This window comes from Filicampus tigris, chromosome 4 (assembly GCF_054856515.1).
Source record: "Filicampus tigris isolate MCC_2025a chromosome 4, RoL_Ftig_1.0, whole genome shotgun sequence".
In the NCBI taxonomy this organism is placed as follows: domain Eukaryota; kingdom Metazoa; phylum Chordata; class Actinopteri; order Syngnathiformes; family Syngnathidae; genus Filicampus; species Filicampus tigris.
The window spans coordinates 9,096,883-9,112,098 of record NC_141220.1 but is presented as its reverse complement, the minus strand read 5'-3'; the positions used below and the strand labels follow the sequence as shown (position 1 = coordinate 9,112,098).

At 39.8% G+C, this 15,216-nt stretch overlaps 1 protein-coding gene across 4 annotated transcripts; it reads right to left on the bottom strand.

Annotated features, from left to right (window-relative positions):
- Window positions 1-751: 751 nt before the first annotated feature.
- ehf (ets homologous factor) lies at window positions 752-13,337 on the bottom strand. 4 transcript variants are annotated; one of them, XM_086028456.1, is made up of 9 exons: window positions 13,228-13,337; window positions 11,132-11,214; window positions 10,750-11,010; window positions 9,614-9,655; window positions 9,473-9,517; window positions 9,290-9,352; window positions 9,117-9,161; window positions 7,028-7,223; window positions 752-1,224 (listed from the first exon to the last, which is right to left on the bottom strand). In XM_086028456.1, exons 2-9 carry the CDS (start codon window positions 11,208-11,210, stop codon window positions 1,125-1,127), a joined length of 831 nt encoding a protein of 276 aa, XP_085884582.1. In that variant the 5' UTR covers window positions 11,211-11,214; window positions 13,228-13,337; the 3' UTR covers window positions 752-1,124. The 4 variants fall into 4 exon arrangements, with proteins under 4 accessions (XP_085884582.1, XP_085884581.1, XP_085884583.1 ...); XM_086028455.1 differs by lacking the exon at window positions 13,228-13,337 and having other exon boundaries at window positions 11,132-11,234; XM_086028457.1 differs by lacking the exons at window positions 9,614-9,655; window positions 13,228-13,337 and having other exon boundaries at window positions 11,132-11,234.
- Window positions 13,338-15,216: the final 1,879 nt, after the last annotated feature.

Here is a 15,216-nt window from a genome sequence, read left to right as displayed (position 1 = left end):
ATCAGTCCTTTTTTTTTTTTTTTTTTTACAACGAAATGTTTAGCAGACCTGTGATTGGCTGACGACCAGTCCATCCTCGTGAGCATAAGCAATACAGAAAACCGATGGATGGATGTTTAGCAGTCTAGTAGTTTTACTGGTCCATTCATTTAGTTTATAGATTAGTTTTTTTTTTTTTTGTGATTCACTCCTGTGGGTGCTACAATGCTAATGAAGATAAGCAATAGGCCTATAGAAAATATATGGATAGACTCCTGTGGGTATCCATCCACACACGGATTTAATTCATTTTAACACAGATGACAATGAGGACCAAGTGGCAGCATCACAAGTGCTGCAACACTGCTGTGGGCTAGATATGAAGAAGTCGGTTAATAAAATGAGGGGTCAATCAAAAACCCACAATGCAAATGAAGCGTTATGTAAACCAGATAAATCAGAGTCAAGATTAGACACTCTATTTGCATGTGAGAACAGTAGCATAAGTGGCCGTGCATTTTAATATTATCGTGTGTGTGTGCAGCACCGTGGTAGAGATGGCCTGCAATCTGGCTGTCACAATAGAACCACAGTCATCAAGATGAGCTCAATAAGATTCAGGCAGTCACTAACAGTGAGGGCCATGAGTGTAGATTCGTCCACAATATTACAAGTTAGTTAGACAAGAATGATTGGATTGGTATAGCTTTTCCCACACATATCCCAAACGTCACATTGTAACACAAAGCTTTCACACATGCTCTGAGAAAGATAAAAGGGAATGACCAGCTTTATTTGTATCAAACATAAAAAAAACAACATTCATATACACACACCGCAAGAAATGCGGCATGCTAAATAGAATAAGTTCAATTACAGCATGTTTATATTTTACTACACTGTTTGCCTTTGTGTTTGTTTTTTTATACAGTAATCCTCATCCTTCGCACACTTGGCCTCATTCACAATATTAGTCATCTGGCATGTATCAACATGTCTTCATTTGGGACCTGGGCAATAATCATGCAACCCAATGTGTTATATGCAAAATATTAAAATTTTCCCATGTGTTCAGCAAAAGTACGTAGTCAGAGTTAGATAAATCAAAATCATACAGGATTCAAGTCTATAAAAAAATTATGAAATTATTTCTCAGACTCCTTCCATCCTCTGGCATTCTTACCAAATTTGTACACCAGTCTGCGCCCGTCTACTCGTTCTAGGATTTCCCTTTTGTAGTAATATCTGTGAGAAAAAAGATGTACATATTAGTGAATCAGCAACTGGATTTGATACTCAATCAATCTATCTATCATCACCATTTCAGTGTTTTTCAAACTCTGTGCTGCACACCGGTGTGCGGCAAGATATTGTCAGGTGTGCCGTGGAAAATTATGTAATTTGTGTGCCTGTACAGTCTAGCGCCTGGCAGCGTAATCATGTCTTTATGACATTGTAGTACTCTTCCATACCAGCAGGTAAGAGCAGCAGCAGCAGCAGAAGGTAGCTAATTGTCTTTGTTTAGAGACAAGCGAATTAGGCTAGGTTCACACTGCAGTCCTAATGCTCAATTCAGATTTTTCTTTTAAAAATCAAATTTTTTTGTGTAAGCGTTGATATTACATTTTAAATGCGACCTCGGTTTTGCCTGCTGTATGAACACATGAGTCACGAAAGTGAGATGCATGCGCAGAAGAAGAGACGAGGTAACTCCCAATGTTGTGTTTGCGGAAGTAAATGTGGTCCAGCGTGGCTGGGCATTTATACAGTTAAGCGATTAGGTATGAGGTAGAAATAAATACACTACAGTATTTGGGGAATATCATGAGGCGACGCTTTAATATCTCATTTCATGGAGACATCACTATCGATGACGTCCGTCACAACTGTGCGTAAAAAACGAATCGATCTGATCCGTGGCTGAATTACTATGATTGCCATAAATGTCCACTTTATGCTTCATGTTTCAAGTGGGATTAAATTAAAGTAAAATATAAAGTCAATAGTGTTACTCAAAACAACTTTGTAGATTCGATCCCCCTGCTGCCAGCACTTTCCCTCCGCATTTTGCGATCCGGATGACGTCAGTGTCGGATATTTGCGACCTGGCCGTTCAGACCGCGAACGCATTGGAAAGGATCGGATACGTATCTGATCTAGGACCACATACGAAAGCGACCCAGGTCGCATTTGAAAAGATCGGAATTGAGCCGTTCAGACTGTTATAAAAAAATCAGATACAGGTCGTATATGGGCAAAAAAATCATTTGCCTGCAGTGTGAACATAGCCTTATTGACGCATGCGTATCCAAACAGTCCCATGTTTCACACTGAGTAAGTATCAATATAAAACATTATAAAACACTTTTTTCCTTGTATTTATTTAATTCCTATTCAAGTCGTTATAAAATAACGTCATTCTTCAATGTTAAAAATGCTTATATTAACAATATAGCACTTATATTGTTAAAATAAGCTCTTTTTTTCACAATTTCAGCTGGTGGTGTGCCACGGGATTTTTTCAATGAAATAAATGTGCCTTGACTCAAAAAAGTTTGAAAAACATGACTCTATTTAATATAGTACTTTTCATACATGAAAAAATAAAGGTTAAAAAAGACTAAAACAGTCAATAGAAAAAAAAAAGCAGCAAAACAGATACCCACCCCTCCCATTCCTACATAAAATATACATACATCTCCCACACACTTATACACACAGAGCAAGGAATTGCAATCTAAACAACAGGAGATAAAAGTATGCATCAGCACCTTTATGTTTGCTTTAGAGAGACATCGGCAGTCTGGCTATATTCTCAAAATGGTCGAATCCAATCCAAGTTAGATTATTGATATGTGGGGAAAAATTATTATGAGGGTTAAAAATTATGCCCATGTTTTCTAGTACATATTGTGAGGGTTTAGTTTTGGTCACAGTTTCACTCTCTTGCCTCCAGGACCAACAACTAAAACCTCTTTTTTGTCCTGGTTGAGCTGTAGGAAATTTACTACCATCCATGACTGCATATCTAAAATACTGTTAATGATCCTGCAATGTCAGGAGCCATGGCGATGTACATTAATGTGTGTCATTTGCATAATTGTGGAAGCTGATTCTGTATCTTCTGATGACGTCCTCAAGGAGAAGCATATATAAGAGGGAGCACATACAGTAACTCTAACTCTGGCCTCCCTTCACTGGCTCCCTCTACATTTTAGTTCTAATGGCTAATGGTCTCGCCCCACCCCCACCTTACCTCTCTTAGCTCCTCCACCCCTAGGTATCTGCCCAGTGCCTAAGGTCAGCAGACCAGATGCTATTTGAGATACCGAGGACTGAGAGCAGGCTCGCTGCCGGTCGCTCCCTTTGGAATGACCTTCCATGAAATGTTAGGCAAGCTCCCTTCTGCCCACGTATTGTATTGTATTTTTAAAACTCGTCTTAAGATACATTTTTTATTCAATGGCTTTCGAATCGGGTGGCACGGTGTCGACTGGTGAGCACGTCCACCTCACAGTTCAGAGGTCGTGGGTTCGATTCTGGCTCCGGTCTTCCTGTGTGGAGTTTACATGTTCTCCCTGTGCATGCGTGGGTTTTCTCCGGGTACTCCGGCTTACTCCCACATTCCAAAAACATGCATGGTAAGATAATTGAACACTCTAAATTATCCCTAGGTGTGATTGTGAGTGTGTATGTTTGCTTTTCTCTGTGTGCCCTGCGATTGGATGGCAACCAGTTCAGGGTGTACCCCGACTACTGCCCGGAGACATCTGGGATAGGCTCCAGCACCCCCGCGACCCTCATGAGGAAAAAGCGGTACAGATAATGGATGAATAACTGATGGATGGCTTTTGACTCAGTATGAGTTGTATTGGTGTCTGCTGTATTTGAGTTAGCATTAATTCAATTATAATTTGCAGAGCGGGGGGTGGAGGCTGACACATTTTAAAAAAGGGCTCGACTAAGCATGGCTGGAAGTAGAAGTGGAGTCCGGCCCACTAATCGGCCCTCATATGTGTGACGTGGCCGCAAGGCGGTCAAATTTCATCTCAACCTACTCGGTGAAAGGCTTCTTTTTAGGCTTCTTTCTACTCCTGTATTGGCGCAAGCGACAACTGCCGCATTGATTCACATGACCTACATATTGTGCTGTTGGCAACAGTTCTGCAACACATGCCGCACACACATCAGGAATTGTTGCTGCGCTGATCAGTCCATTATGTCACATGCTGCGATGACATACAGTTTCCCCCAGAGGAGAGGATGCACCACGCAGCTCGGTGCTGCTGCAAAGCAAGCTAGTTTGGCAGCGCCTTGGGTGTTATGTCACATATGTGTGTGTAAAGAAGCTACTCACCCACATTCCCCCTTAGCCGCCACCTTCCAGATTGTTTTCGCAATAAAATTAAATGCATCGTCTAGTCATCTCGGTCCCATTATGGTTGTAGCAGGCACGATATCCATTGTTGTCGCTGCCTTTTTGAAGCGACGCCCCCCCGACTTGGAACGTAACTGTTTCAAAACAACTTGTCTCCACGAGTATAGTTAAGCTGCGCGCAGCACTCAAGGATGACGCCGGCACATCAAGTAGAAATTCATGCACTTCTTCTGGCGTCTTCCCTACTTCCGGAAATACGCCGTAGCAAACCTGCTGTGTAGTGGTTCGCTGGTATGCTTTTATTCTGAAGGCCAGGAAGTGTGAAGGAGGGGAAGCGTGGAAAATAAATAAGTAACTTGTTGAATGCTTGCAGACTTGTCGTCTGTTGGACCCAAATAATTATACAATACGACAAAAACAACCCCAGGGCTCGCAATGGAAGTAAGCACATGCAGCAGGGTAAGTACTAGTGGCGCGTTTGAGCATGTTTGAAGCATGTCCACAGGGGGTTTGAGTAGTAAATTAGCCAGCTAATGGTCATTAAATAAACCTCTTCCGTTAGCATCCCTTCCGCGGTGGCGACGTGCCCTTTTTTGGGGGGGGCGGGGGTATACGGGGAGGGGCGTGATCATTTTTTATGAATCAGGCCGGGGGGTCGAGGCCGGAAGAGTACCCAGGTCAAGGGTGGAGGGTCGCGGCCGGACCTGCAAAAAAGGGTCAAGTGCCCAGCTCTGATAATTTGATTGATTAATATAGTTTTGAACAGCAAAATTGCCAAAACAACAACCGGTGCCGCCATGCTCGAAGACACAGGGGCGTAAGTCAATGACGGCACACGCATTGTCCCAATTGTGCAATTTTTGCACATTTTTAACACTACTTGCACTTCCACTACGTGCACACTTCAATGAGGACCGTAGGGTGCAAGCGTGGGTATTGGGACTGGGCCTTCCATTCGATCAGCTCTTGTTTTGAACATAACATCCGAGCTTTTCACTCTCAAGGTTTGACTAACCGATTTACACTCAATGCAACTGTTATATTAACGTAACAGTTTGCTTATTCTTTGAGTGACTGCATGGATTTCATAAGCATCCCACAATTTTTTACTAGTATGTATATATATATATATATATATATATATATATATATATATATATATATATATATATATATATATATATATATATATATATATATAATAACATCTTCATTTCAGATGTCAAAAAGCGTTTGCGGCTCCCAGTGTTTTCTTTTCCACAGAAACCAGGCCAAAATGGCTCTTTGTGTGTTAAACGTTGCCGACCCTTAGTGTAGATGACATATCACAACATTTTAAATAAACTAAATTAAATAATAAAAAAGAAATCCAACCTTTAATTCAAGTGGTGCATTTATTCAGTGAAAATAAAACACATTAAGAAATCATTCTTTTACATCAAATCATGCGCGCTACAATTATTAACACCCCTGATGTTAATACTTTGTACTACCGCTTTTGCCAACAAATTAGCACCTAATCTTCTGTAATGTTTCACAAGATGAGAGGATACAGAAAGAGGGATCACTATCTCTCGAAATCATGCGCCTGTGCAGGAAATCTGCACGGTATTTTTCATTTTATTTTTCATTTTCTACTTATCTTGCTTTTAATCATTTTGATCTAATTATTCTACATGATTTTAATTTTTGTAATTCTTAAAGCGGAAGTCAACCCAAACATATGTTTTTCCAGAATATTTTCTGTACAGGCCCACTAGTTGAGACAAGGCATTCTGATTAATATTGCGTTTGTGGAATATGAATTAAGCAACAAAATCCGCCCCCCCCTTTAAGCCATCTCAAGGGGCGGCCATTTTGTCACTTCTCTCGACTGAAAATGACATCACACACCCTCAGGGCTCAGAAAACGACCAATCATGACCCAGCTTCAGAAAACAGGTGAGATGTGATTGGTCGCCCTGAGACACTGTGATGTAATTTTCAGTTGACAGAAGTGACAATATGGCCACCCCGAGAGATGGCTAAAAACGGGTGGATTAACTCTTATTCTACAAACGCAATATTTATCAGAATGCTTTGTTTCAAATAGTGGGCCTGCATAGACCATATTCTTGAAAAAAAATATGTTGGTTGACTTCCCTTTTAATGTTTTATTTCTCTTTCTGTAATGCTTTTGATGTTTTTTGTAAAGTACTTTGAATTGTCTTGTGCATTACATGTGCTATACAGAATAAACTTGCCTTGCCTTGCCTGTATTGTCAAGTGACCAGGGTCCTCTCCTCTGCACTTTCCTCCTTAGCTCACGCCACAGGTTCCAAACTATTATGTAAATAATTTCTCTTTTATTTAGTCAGTTTTGCTCATAAAGGCATCTCACAGATATGTCTTCTGATGAGGTGTAGTGAACACAAAAAGTTAGGGAGAACTACTGGCTCAATTTTTTACCTCCCAGTGGTTTGGCCAACATTGAGTTTTTTTTTAATTCTCTTCTGATTTAAGGAAAATAATTTTAAGCCGTATTAGATGTGTTTTCTGTGTTTGGGATTAATCATGCAGAGCTTTTGTTTTTACTGTAAATAAAATTAATTAGTGAGGCAAGTATTGACACTGCGCAAAAACCTATAACAAACAATTATTGGTCATTACGTGTTAGCTGTGTTGTTGTACCTCATTGCCCGACTCAGCTTCTCATAAGTCATGTTGCTGTTGTTTTTCTTCTTGCCCCACAACTGTGCCACTTCCTCTGATTTAAGAAAGCGAAATACCCCCTCTGTCCGATCCTCCCACTTGATCAGTCCTGGATTGCATTCAGGATGGAGTAGAATGTCTCTGATAAATTCCCACAAATGGGACCCCCTTGGATCTGTCAAAAATCAAGATCGAATAGTACGGGTGAACTTGCAAAAAGTTCAAATGAACAACAAAAGCAAACACCTACATAGACAAAAGTATTGGGATAATAGACCATTAAACAAAGGAAAATGAAGTGAAACGGAAGAATATTTAAAATTGCTGTAAAAGGTGTAAATTTCGGGAGATTGTCTGTGGGACCTGTTGTCCATTGATCCAGAAGAGCCTTTGTGGGGTCAGAGGTCATTAATGTTGGATCAAAAGATGGTATCTCACTGAGTGGCGAGCGCTTGCAAAGGTAGGGAATGTTGAATTTGTCAACTTCTCTGAGGAATAAACAGAGTTGGGCATTCCGTCTATGTGACGGACCGGTCCATCTATCCGCCTATATGACGGACGCCCGTTTTGTTGACGGTTGACGAATGATGGGAACATTTTTAAAATAGACTCACTAAGCTTAACCAGAAGCCCATGTTTTAAATCTGTCTTTCATCTGTAGTCCATCTTTTTTCTAGTTTTCGCGGCGAGGCTTTGATGGCTGCGGCGAGGAACAATTGTGAGTTGTTGTTGCTCGGGGGACAGATTTGAGTGAGGGACCAGGTTGGGAACAGGCTTCCATGGCACAGAGAGTCACTGTGAGTCACTCTTTCTGTTTAAATATCGGCCAGTGTCCCTCCATCCTGTACCTTTAATTGACCCACTTGGTCCCAGTCGGTCGGAGTTAGCCAACCAACGCAGTTATTGTAGTACGGTGTCGCGGCACATCGTGGCGCCTTTTTGGTTTATTGTCGTTTGGTCAAACTCTTTTTCCCTGAACTTCAGCACACCTTTGTCTGCTGTGCTCTTGAGTAACGCGTGGTATGCTGGGGAAGTATTGTTTTGTTGTAAATTAAACAACCGCTTGTGGTACTGTATATCAAGAAGTCATTGCTACTTCGAATATCCAACAACACCCGTCCATGACTAATTACCCCCCTCAGCTTACTCCACCACCCGTTACACACAGGTGCCGTGCTCCTGACTCATCGACGGGGGACGGGCCGGGACTACGTAGGTTGATTAAATATGCAGGTTGGAAACTCGTGGACGGAGGGACGATGCCCAGGTCTACAGTAACCTCCAGCCACCTTTTCACCCAGTGTCTAAGGGAGAGCCCGGAGGAAATTCATTTTGTCTTCTGGTATCTGTGCTCTTGTTCTTTTGGGCACAACCCATAGCTGATGACAATTAATAAGGATGGGAAGATTCAGTAGATCATCCGGTATATTGAGAACTTCCCCTTTCAGCGTAGCTCCTTCTTCAGCACAGGCCGCTACAGAGTCCTCACCACTGCAGAAACTGCACCAATCTCCCTGTCTCAATCTCCCGCTCTATTCTACCCTAAGACCCCAAGTTAATTGAACTCCTCTATTTTGGATGGAATCTTATCCTCAACCCGGATAAACTGTCAAACAAAATAAAATAATGTGGAAGGCTGGTCTCAGCCCATGGGCCTTGAGCTTGATGAGTTTAACATACATCATACGATCTAAAGCAGGGGGGACCACACTTTTTCAGCATGAACTAACTACTTTTATTTATTTAAAAATGTACTTAGAATTCTTTGTACTGTATGTACAACATATACAATATTGGTGTACCTGGCATTGCCTACCTGGCCCCATATATGTACACGGTGCGGTATGCAACAGGCCTACTGGCAGCTGTATCAATAGCAGCGATGGTTGGCAGTAATTGAGTTAATGCTATGAGAGCTACTGACACTCCCTTCGCGAGCTACTGGTAGCTCACGATCTACTTCATGGGCACCTCTGATCTAAAGGGTCCACCCAAAGATGAATTAACTGTGTAAGAATTGTCCCAATACTTTTGTCTATATGTGATTGTGGGTTTATATTTTTCTTACTATGTTTTTTGACCTGATGTTGACGACTGTAGGACCTTTGCAGATCTGAGAAACAGACATTAGGCAAATTTTTCTTTCATGCAGTTTTGCAGTTTGAATGAACATGTTGCTAAATCGTACACCAAAAAAAAGTATTCTTACAGTATTTCGAGAATATGTTTCAAATTCCTTACCAGGGCTGGAAGGGGGTGGTGAGACAGCCAGTACATGAGGTTGACTTGATGAGTCATAGCCATCTATGTCAACAAAGGAAAAGGTAACAGATTGAAATGCACTTTGGTAAGTACTTTAATTATTTAAAAGATTCTCTTTTGAATAAAATCAAATAAAACATGTAATTTATATATTTACTGTACCTGTTTGTGGATAGCAAACTTCTGAAAATGGACAGGAAATGTCTACTACAAAAAACACAATGATAGGACAATTAGATTTTGATTTTATATTATTTATCTAATGAATTCCATCTTGTTTTCTGGCAAAATGTAATCTCTTACATTCTGGTTTTAGTTCCAGTTGGCTCATTTCCACTTGGTATTCTGTACATAAAGGGTCAAAAGAAAATTTGTGCAAAGGCTTTACTGGTGTGGAACCTAATTCATCACCCGTGTACAATGTTTTGAAATTCTGAAATGTATTTGGTATTTTATAAATTGATTCTATATATCTATTTGTATGCATGACATTTATCATGCGGTATACAAACATGAAAACCTGAAATTACTAAGCAAAACTTGTATGAATCCACCATCTATTATAGCAAAGGACCCCCCAACAGCAACGTGAGACGTATGATTAGCCTTCCTACTGTCACTGTATGCTATGGTTGGTTACATGAAATGAATACTGTGCTTTATTTATAAAATGGCATACACCTGTCCAAAATGAAGCTAAGCTGCTTCCCCATTGTCAAAAGAGAAACATCAGAGCATAATGTTCCAGCATGACCTAAAACCTGTTTAAAGACTAGTTGCCTCATTGCATGCATTTCAGAATGCCTTTCATGACATGTGTAATCAGGCCCAGCTCGCCCATTAGGCGAGATAGGCAGATGATAAGGGTGACGTGGACTCTACGGGGAGGAGGTGTGTGTCCTCCATGGTTGGAGGAATGCATGGGTGTTTTGTGGCAAAAATCAGGTGACAATTCACCTTCAGTTTAATTACAGTCAAGCAAATAACTCAATTTAAAGTCAAAAGGAAAAAAGTGTCAATGGAAATTAATATAAACAATTCAAAGGGGGAAGAGGAGAACGGTTAATTATTTTGAAATCAGCATTCCTGTCCTGCAATAGCACAGCTTACGCACTGTGCGTCCCCTGCTTTGAATTAACTCGTCAGTACCTTGGGTTAATTGCTGTATATTTCTAAAATTTATGATAATAGTAGTTGCACTTTAAATGGTACAGAAAAATAAAATGATTGCATTCATTACAACTACATTAATTATTTAATGTTAAACTAAAAAATTAGACCATTCATTTATGTAAACTTAGCTAGATTCTTAAATAAACGCTGTGTTCTTTACGAGACACAGCGATGAATTGTCTCTATATACTGTACCATAGTTCAGTAAAAGAAAGCCATTTTTGCCTCTGTGGCTTTACTTTACGTCCCACTTTTAAAACACGCACCGGCCCACTTGAGCTGTGTTATGCTGTGGTAGAGAATGGGCCCAAAACTTCCTGCAGCATGGACAAAGTCCTGGTAGGTCAGGTTACAAAGCTGGTGGCCATCCATATCAAAGTTTTGGAAGGGGATGTTGGAGGCATCAATCTGGTTTATGTCCATGACCTGCTGCAGCCACTCCCACACTTGATATTTACTCCAGAACTGTGGCTGGGAATCATGAGGCCACAAACGACTACTGGTGTACCCAGACATCACTATTGGAACTGGGGACAGGCACAAAATAAATGAGGTTATCATTATTTCTTGGTGATTAACTCCTAACATAATCACATCCCATAATAAGGAGGCAGATATGGTTGTACTGGTGTGAGTCATAGGCCTCACCATCAGGATAGTAGTTGGCAGAAGCCCAGTGGTTACTGCTTAGCTGAATGTCCAGAGTGGTGTTTGAAGTTATGCTCATATTGCTGCAACACACATTGAGCATAGCCAGCAGAAGATGAGAAATTCAAAACTGAAGTAGTCAAGCAAATCAATATACAGTAGAGTCTAAACGGTAACAAAACATGTCAGCAATAAAATGTACTGCAAGTCTTGGATTTGGAATATGTTTTAAGCATTTTGGCAGTTTGTACAGGTAACAATAACAACATGAGAAGTGGCATTGCTGGTCCGGCAATAAGCACTACTGCACTGACATTAGAGCGACAGTATTCACCTTATTACATATGAAACGAGTACAGCATTTGGCTATTTGCAACCTGCTATTGTTTCAACTGTCAGAAATGAAAGTGAAAGTAGATTAAGCTGCGAAGCTATTCTTACAAAGGTAAGACAACAACATAATGTTCTCACAAGTATTTAACACCATTTGAAAATCAGATTTATTTTCAAAAGAGTGCAGGTTTCCAACAGTTCTAAATGAAGCAGAAAAACAAGGACAGTTGAAATAGTTCAAAACAACTATGATTACGTGAATATTATTTTTTGAAGTAATCATCTATTTTTCTTTTTTCTCAACGAATGAAGCAGTACCAGTCCATCATTAATACTGCTTTTTCTCTGTGGTAGCATACTGGTTAAATTGTAAATAACAAAATATTTCATACCAAGCGTCAATTCATTTGCTTCTCATTTAATTACTTAGCAGAGGTTTCAGATGCAAAATGTCCAAGTCTTCACAGAAATTGTTAACTACAAACAGTTATAAATGCAACAAGCTTGCATTTATATTGTTGTTTAATTACTTGCATATTTGCATATATTCCTATTTTGCAAAAGTTAACCAACTATGTGGCAAGTTAGTGTTAGATATGGATGTCATTTTATCACAGTGCAATTAAATTAAACAACCTGATGAAAAGGACAATGAGTTTGATTCTTTTCGCTTCGCTTCCCTTCTCCCTTCAAGATCTGCGTCACGCCTTTATAAAACACTCTCTCCTTCAAATTCAACATCATAAACAGACAGATCTGGCAAATCTGGTTTCAGCACAAAACATACTGATTGTGTTTTTTTCCAAAAGGCAAACCATCACGCCAAACAAGATCCTCACTTGTGTCTTCCAAAACCACAGGTATTTGCAAAATTGCCCTGCAAATGTGACATTTACTATACTGTATGTACTTTATAAATAAGCAGTAGACATCGGTCTCTCATTATATTGAGGAACAGGTGTGTCAGAATGTGCAATCAAGAATAATGTTACTTTGTTAGGTTTCTCAATATGCTGTGAAGTCACAATGTTTAAGTTCCACAATATATTTGCATGCTTGTGAATTTAGTCCCTGACACAGTGACTTAATACTTTATTGGTGTAATTGCTCAATGTGACACTGACGGACATTGGGATATTGCGTTTATAATTACAGTGTTATAGTGTATTGTCTGTAGCCACAACTTCTGTCAGTACAGACAGCTATGCTGAAAGTTCCTGCACTCAATATGTAAATAGTAAATATAAATAATTCCTCAGCTGCTGAAAAGCAATATACATTTCCCCCATAGATACAGCCATCCATTTTGAGTACTGCTTATTCTGTGCAGGGCCGTGGGGTGCCGTAAACAATCGCATCTGAGTTTGGGTGAAAGCCAGACTACACCATGAGCTGTTCGCCAGTCAGCCGCAGGGCACATATAGAGACCATTTGCACTCATTCACAGCGTCACTTAGTGGGAACTGAACACATGCCGCTACAACAGTCAGGCAAATGTACCTCTACACTATCAGTTGTAGATATAGACAAAGGAAAAATATATTTAAAAAAAAAAAAAAAAATATCCAAGCGCACTAGTCTGTACATATTTCGGACTTCATCTTGGTAGGCATCTGGAGATGGAACAGTATCTTGTCAGTGTCTTTTATATTTACCATTCATCCGTCCAAACACACAAAATATGAAATAACTTTTTTTTTTAAATGAATGAGACAGGACTAATTTAATTTGAATCATTTTCAGTAATAATTTTATCAGCCTACCAGTGCAGTAGATTGGTCCAACCAGGCCTGCACCCTCAGTTGAATGAAGATCATTTAAATTCTCGCAGATTGCAAATACTCTTAGCACAACGGTTGACGGTAAGTTAAGTAAAGAATTTGAATTGCTAACCGTAGGTGCTTCCCACGACAATGAATATTTAATCCTCTAACTTCCTTATGCTACTCCAATTGGCTCTTGTTGCTTGCTCCACACAGGTAGATATTTGCATAGACGCACACACCTGGCACACTTTATTACGTTTATATTCCCTGTTGGCTCAGCTCCCTCTTTTGTATCACTCACTTGAGCAGAAAAGGATTGGCTTGTAAAGAGACTTACTGTATCTGACACACATTTAACCAGATCCACGGGGGGAAATGGAATTGCTCATATAACTTCTTGAAATAATGTTTTACCTATAAGAAGAAAAAAAGAACTCCCATGTTGTCATAAAGTACACCGCTTGTTTTTGTTTCATCTTGATGAATGGGGTTCTTTCAGTTCCTTTTTAAAAGTCACTTCACCTATACAACAACTTTATCAGAGCTGTGTATTTGTACACTAAAGCTGCTAATTAACTTTTAATGTGAATCTACCACATTACAGTAGCTTTTACTGACAAGTTAATCTTCTCCAGCGCAATGAATGAGGTCACTACATTACAATCCTACGCATCAAATCTCAAAATAACTTCAGCACACGTTGCTGCAGGTGTGTGAGCAAAAGAAAGGCTAAAGCCAACAATTACTGTACTAAGCACAGTTAAGGAAGTATTTCAGCAGCATATTTGTGTGTTTAATATGGTTTAATATGTCAGGGATTGTAGCACTGAAAGAGAAAGAAGTCATTTAATCTAAGGACTGATCATTAAACCCATTTAACATAAAAGTTTGTGGCCCTCCTGTGACCAGAAGACATGCTGCCTTGTTGAGTTTCAATTGCTAGATAAAAAGAGATATTTAATTAATTATGGGAAATTATGGCGTGACAGCAATAATATTCACTCAATGCACTCATATTGTCTTATACTGTACAGTATATACTGTATACACCAGACTGGGCACTTTACCCATTTTTGCTGGTCTGTCCTCCGCCCGCGAACTGAATACCTTTCCGTCTCTTCGTCACTGACAAGACGCCCGTTTTGCTGACGATTGATGAATGATGGGAAAAAATTTAAAATAGACGGACTAAGCATAGACGAAACCCCATTTATTTAGTCCGCCATTTGTCATCAGTCCGTCATTCGTCTATTTTTCATGGCGAGGCTTCGATGGCTTTTCATGGCGAGGCTTCGATGGCCGCGGTGAGCGCAAGGAGGAAAACTGAGTTGTTGTTGCCTGGCGGACAGATTTGAGTGTGGACCAGGCTGTGAACAGGCTTCCAAAGCACTGTGAGTCACAATTTCTGTTCAAATATCGTCCAGCAGGGGGGCTGAATACTTTGTATGGTACTTTTTCATCATTTGTTAAAAAAAAATAAATAAGAAAAACAGCTTTCCTCTTCATTTGAAGAAACACAACAACTGAACAAAAAAAAAAAAGAAGTATTTGAATCAAATGGCCATGATCACTTTAATGAACTTTGCCGCATTGAGATTTTCCTTTGCCCTCTCATAAATATGTAGAGGAAATCCAAGCCCTTGAGTTTTGATGCCAATTAGTCATCTCTCATGTGAGTTGTATAATTGTGTTGCTCCAATACCTTTTGGAGCTGGAGGCATTAAAAGTGTATTGAAAACTGAAATGAATCTGAGCAGGGTTGAACTGGAAATAGGAGTTTGTTTTGTTTTCCTTTCAGGGCCTTTTCACCTGTGTGTCAAACAAAAAGTAGTGTAAAACAAACATCTCCTACAGTTTTTAATTTAAAAGAAAAACATTATTTTGGAGACATGTTTCCTTGCTCTTATACAGGCACTTTTATTGAAAAGCATAAAGAAAAGGAAAACCAATACATTCTTGAATGCTAACAGCATGTTTGGAAATCTC

Bases quoted from the DNA above. Each gene is read 5' to 3' on its own strand.
- ehf (XM_086028455.1), bottom strand. From the start codon at position 11,234: ATGCTCAATGTGTGTTGCAGCAATATGAGCATAACTTCAAACACCACT. The intron at 9,353-9,472 runs GTACAGTAAATA...TTGTTGACATAG, and splicing joins AGTTTGCTATCCACAAACAG to ATGGCTATGACTCATCAAGT. The intron at 1,225-7,027 runs GTACAACAACAC...TTTTTCTCACAG, and splicing joins AAGCTGAGTCGGGCAATGAG to ATATTACTACAAAAGGGAAA.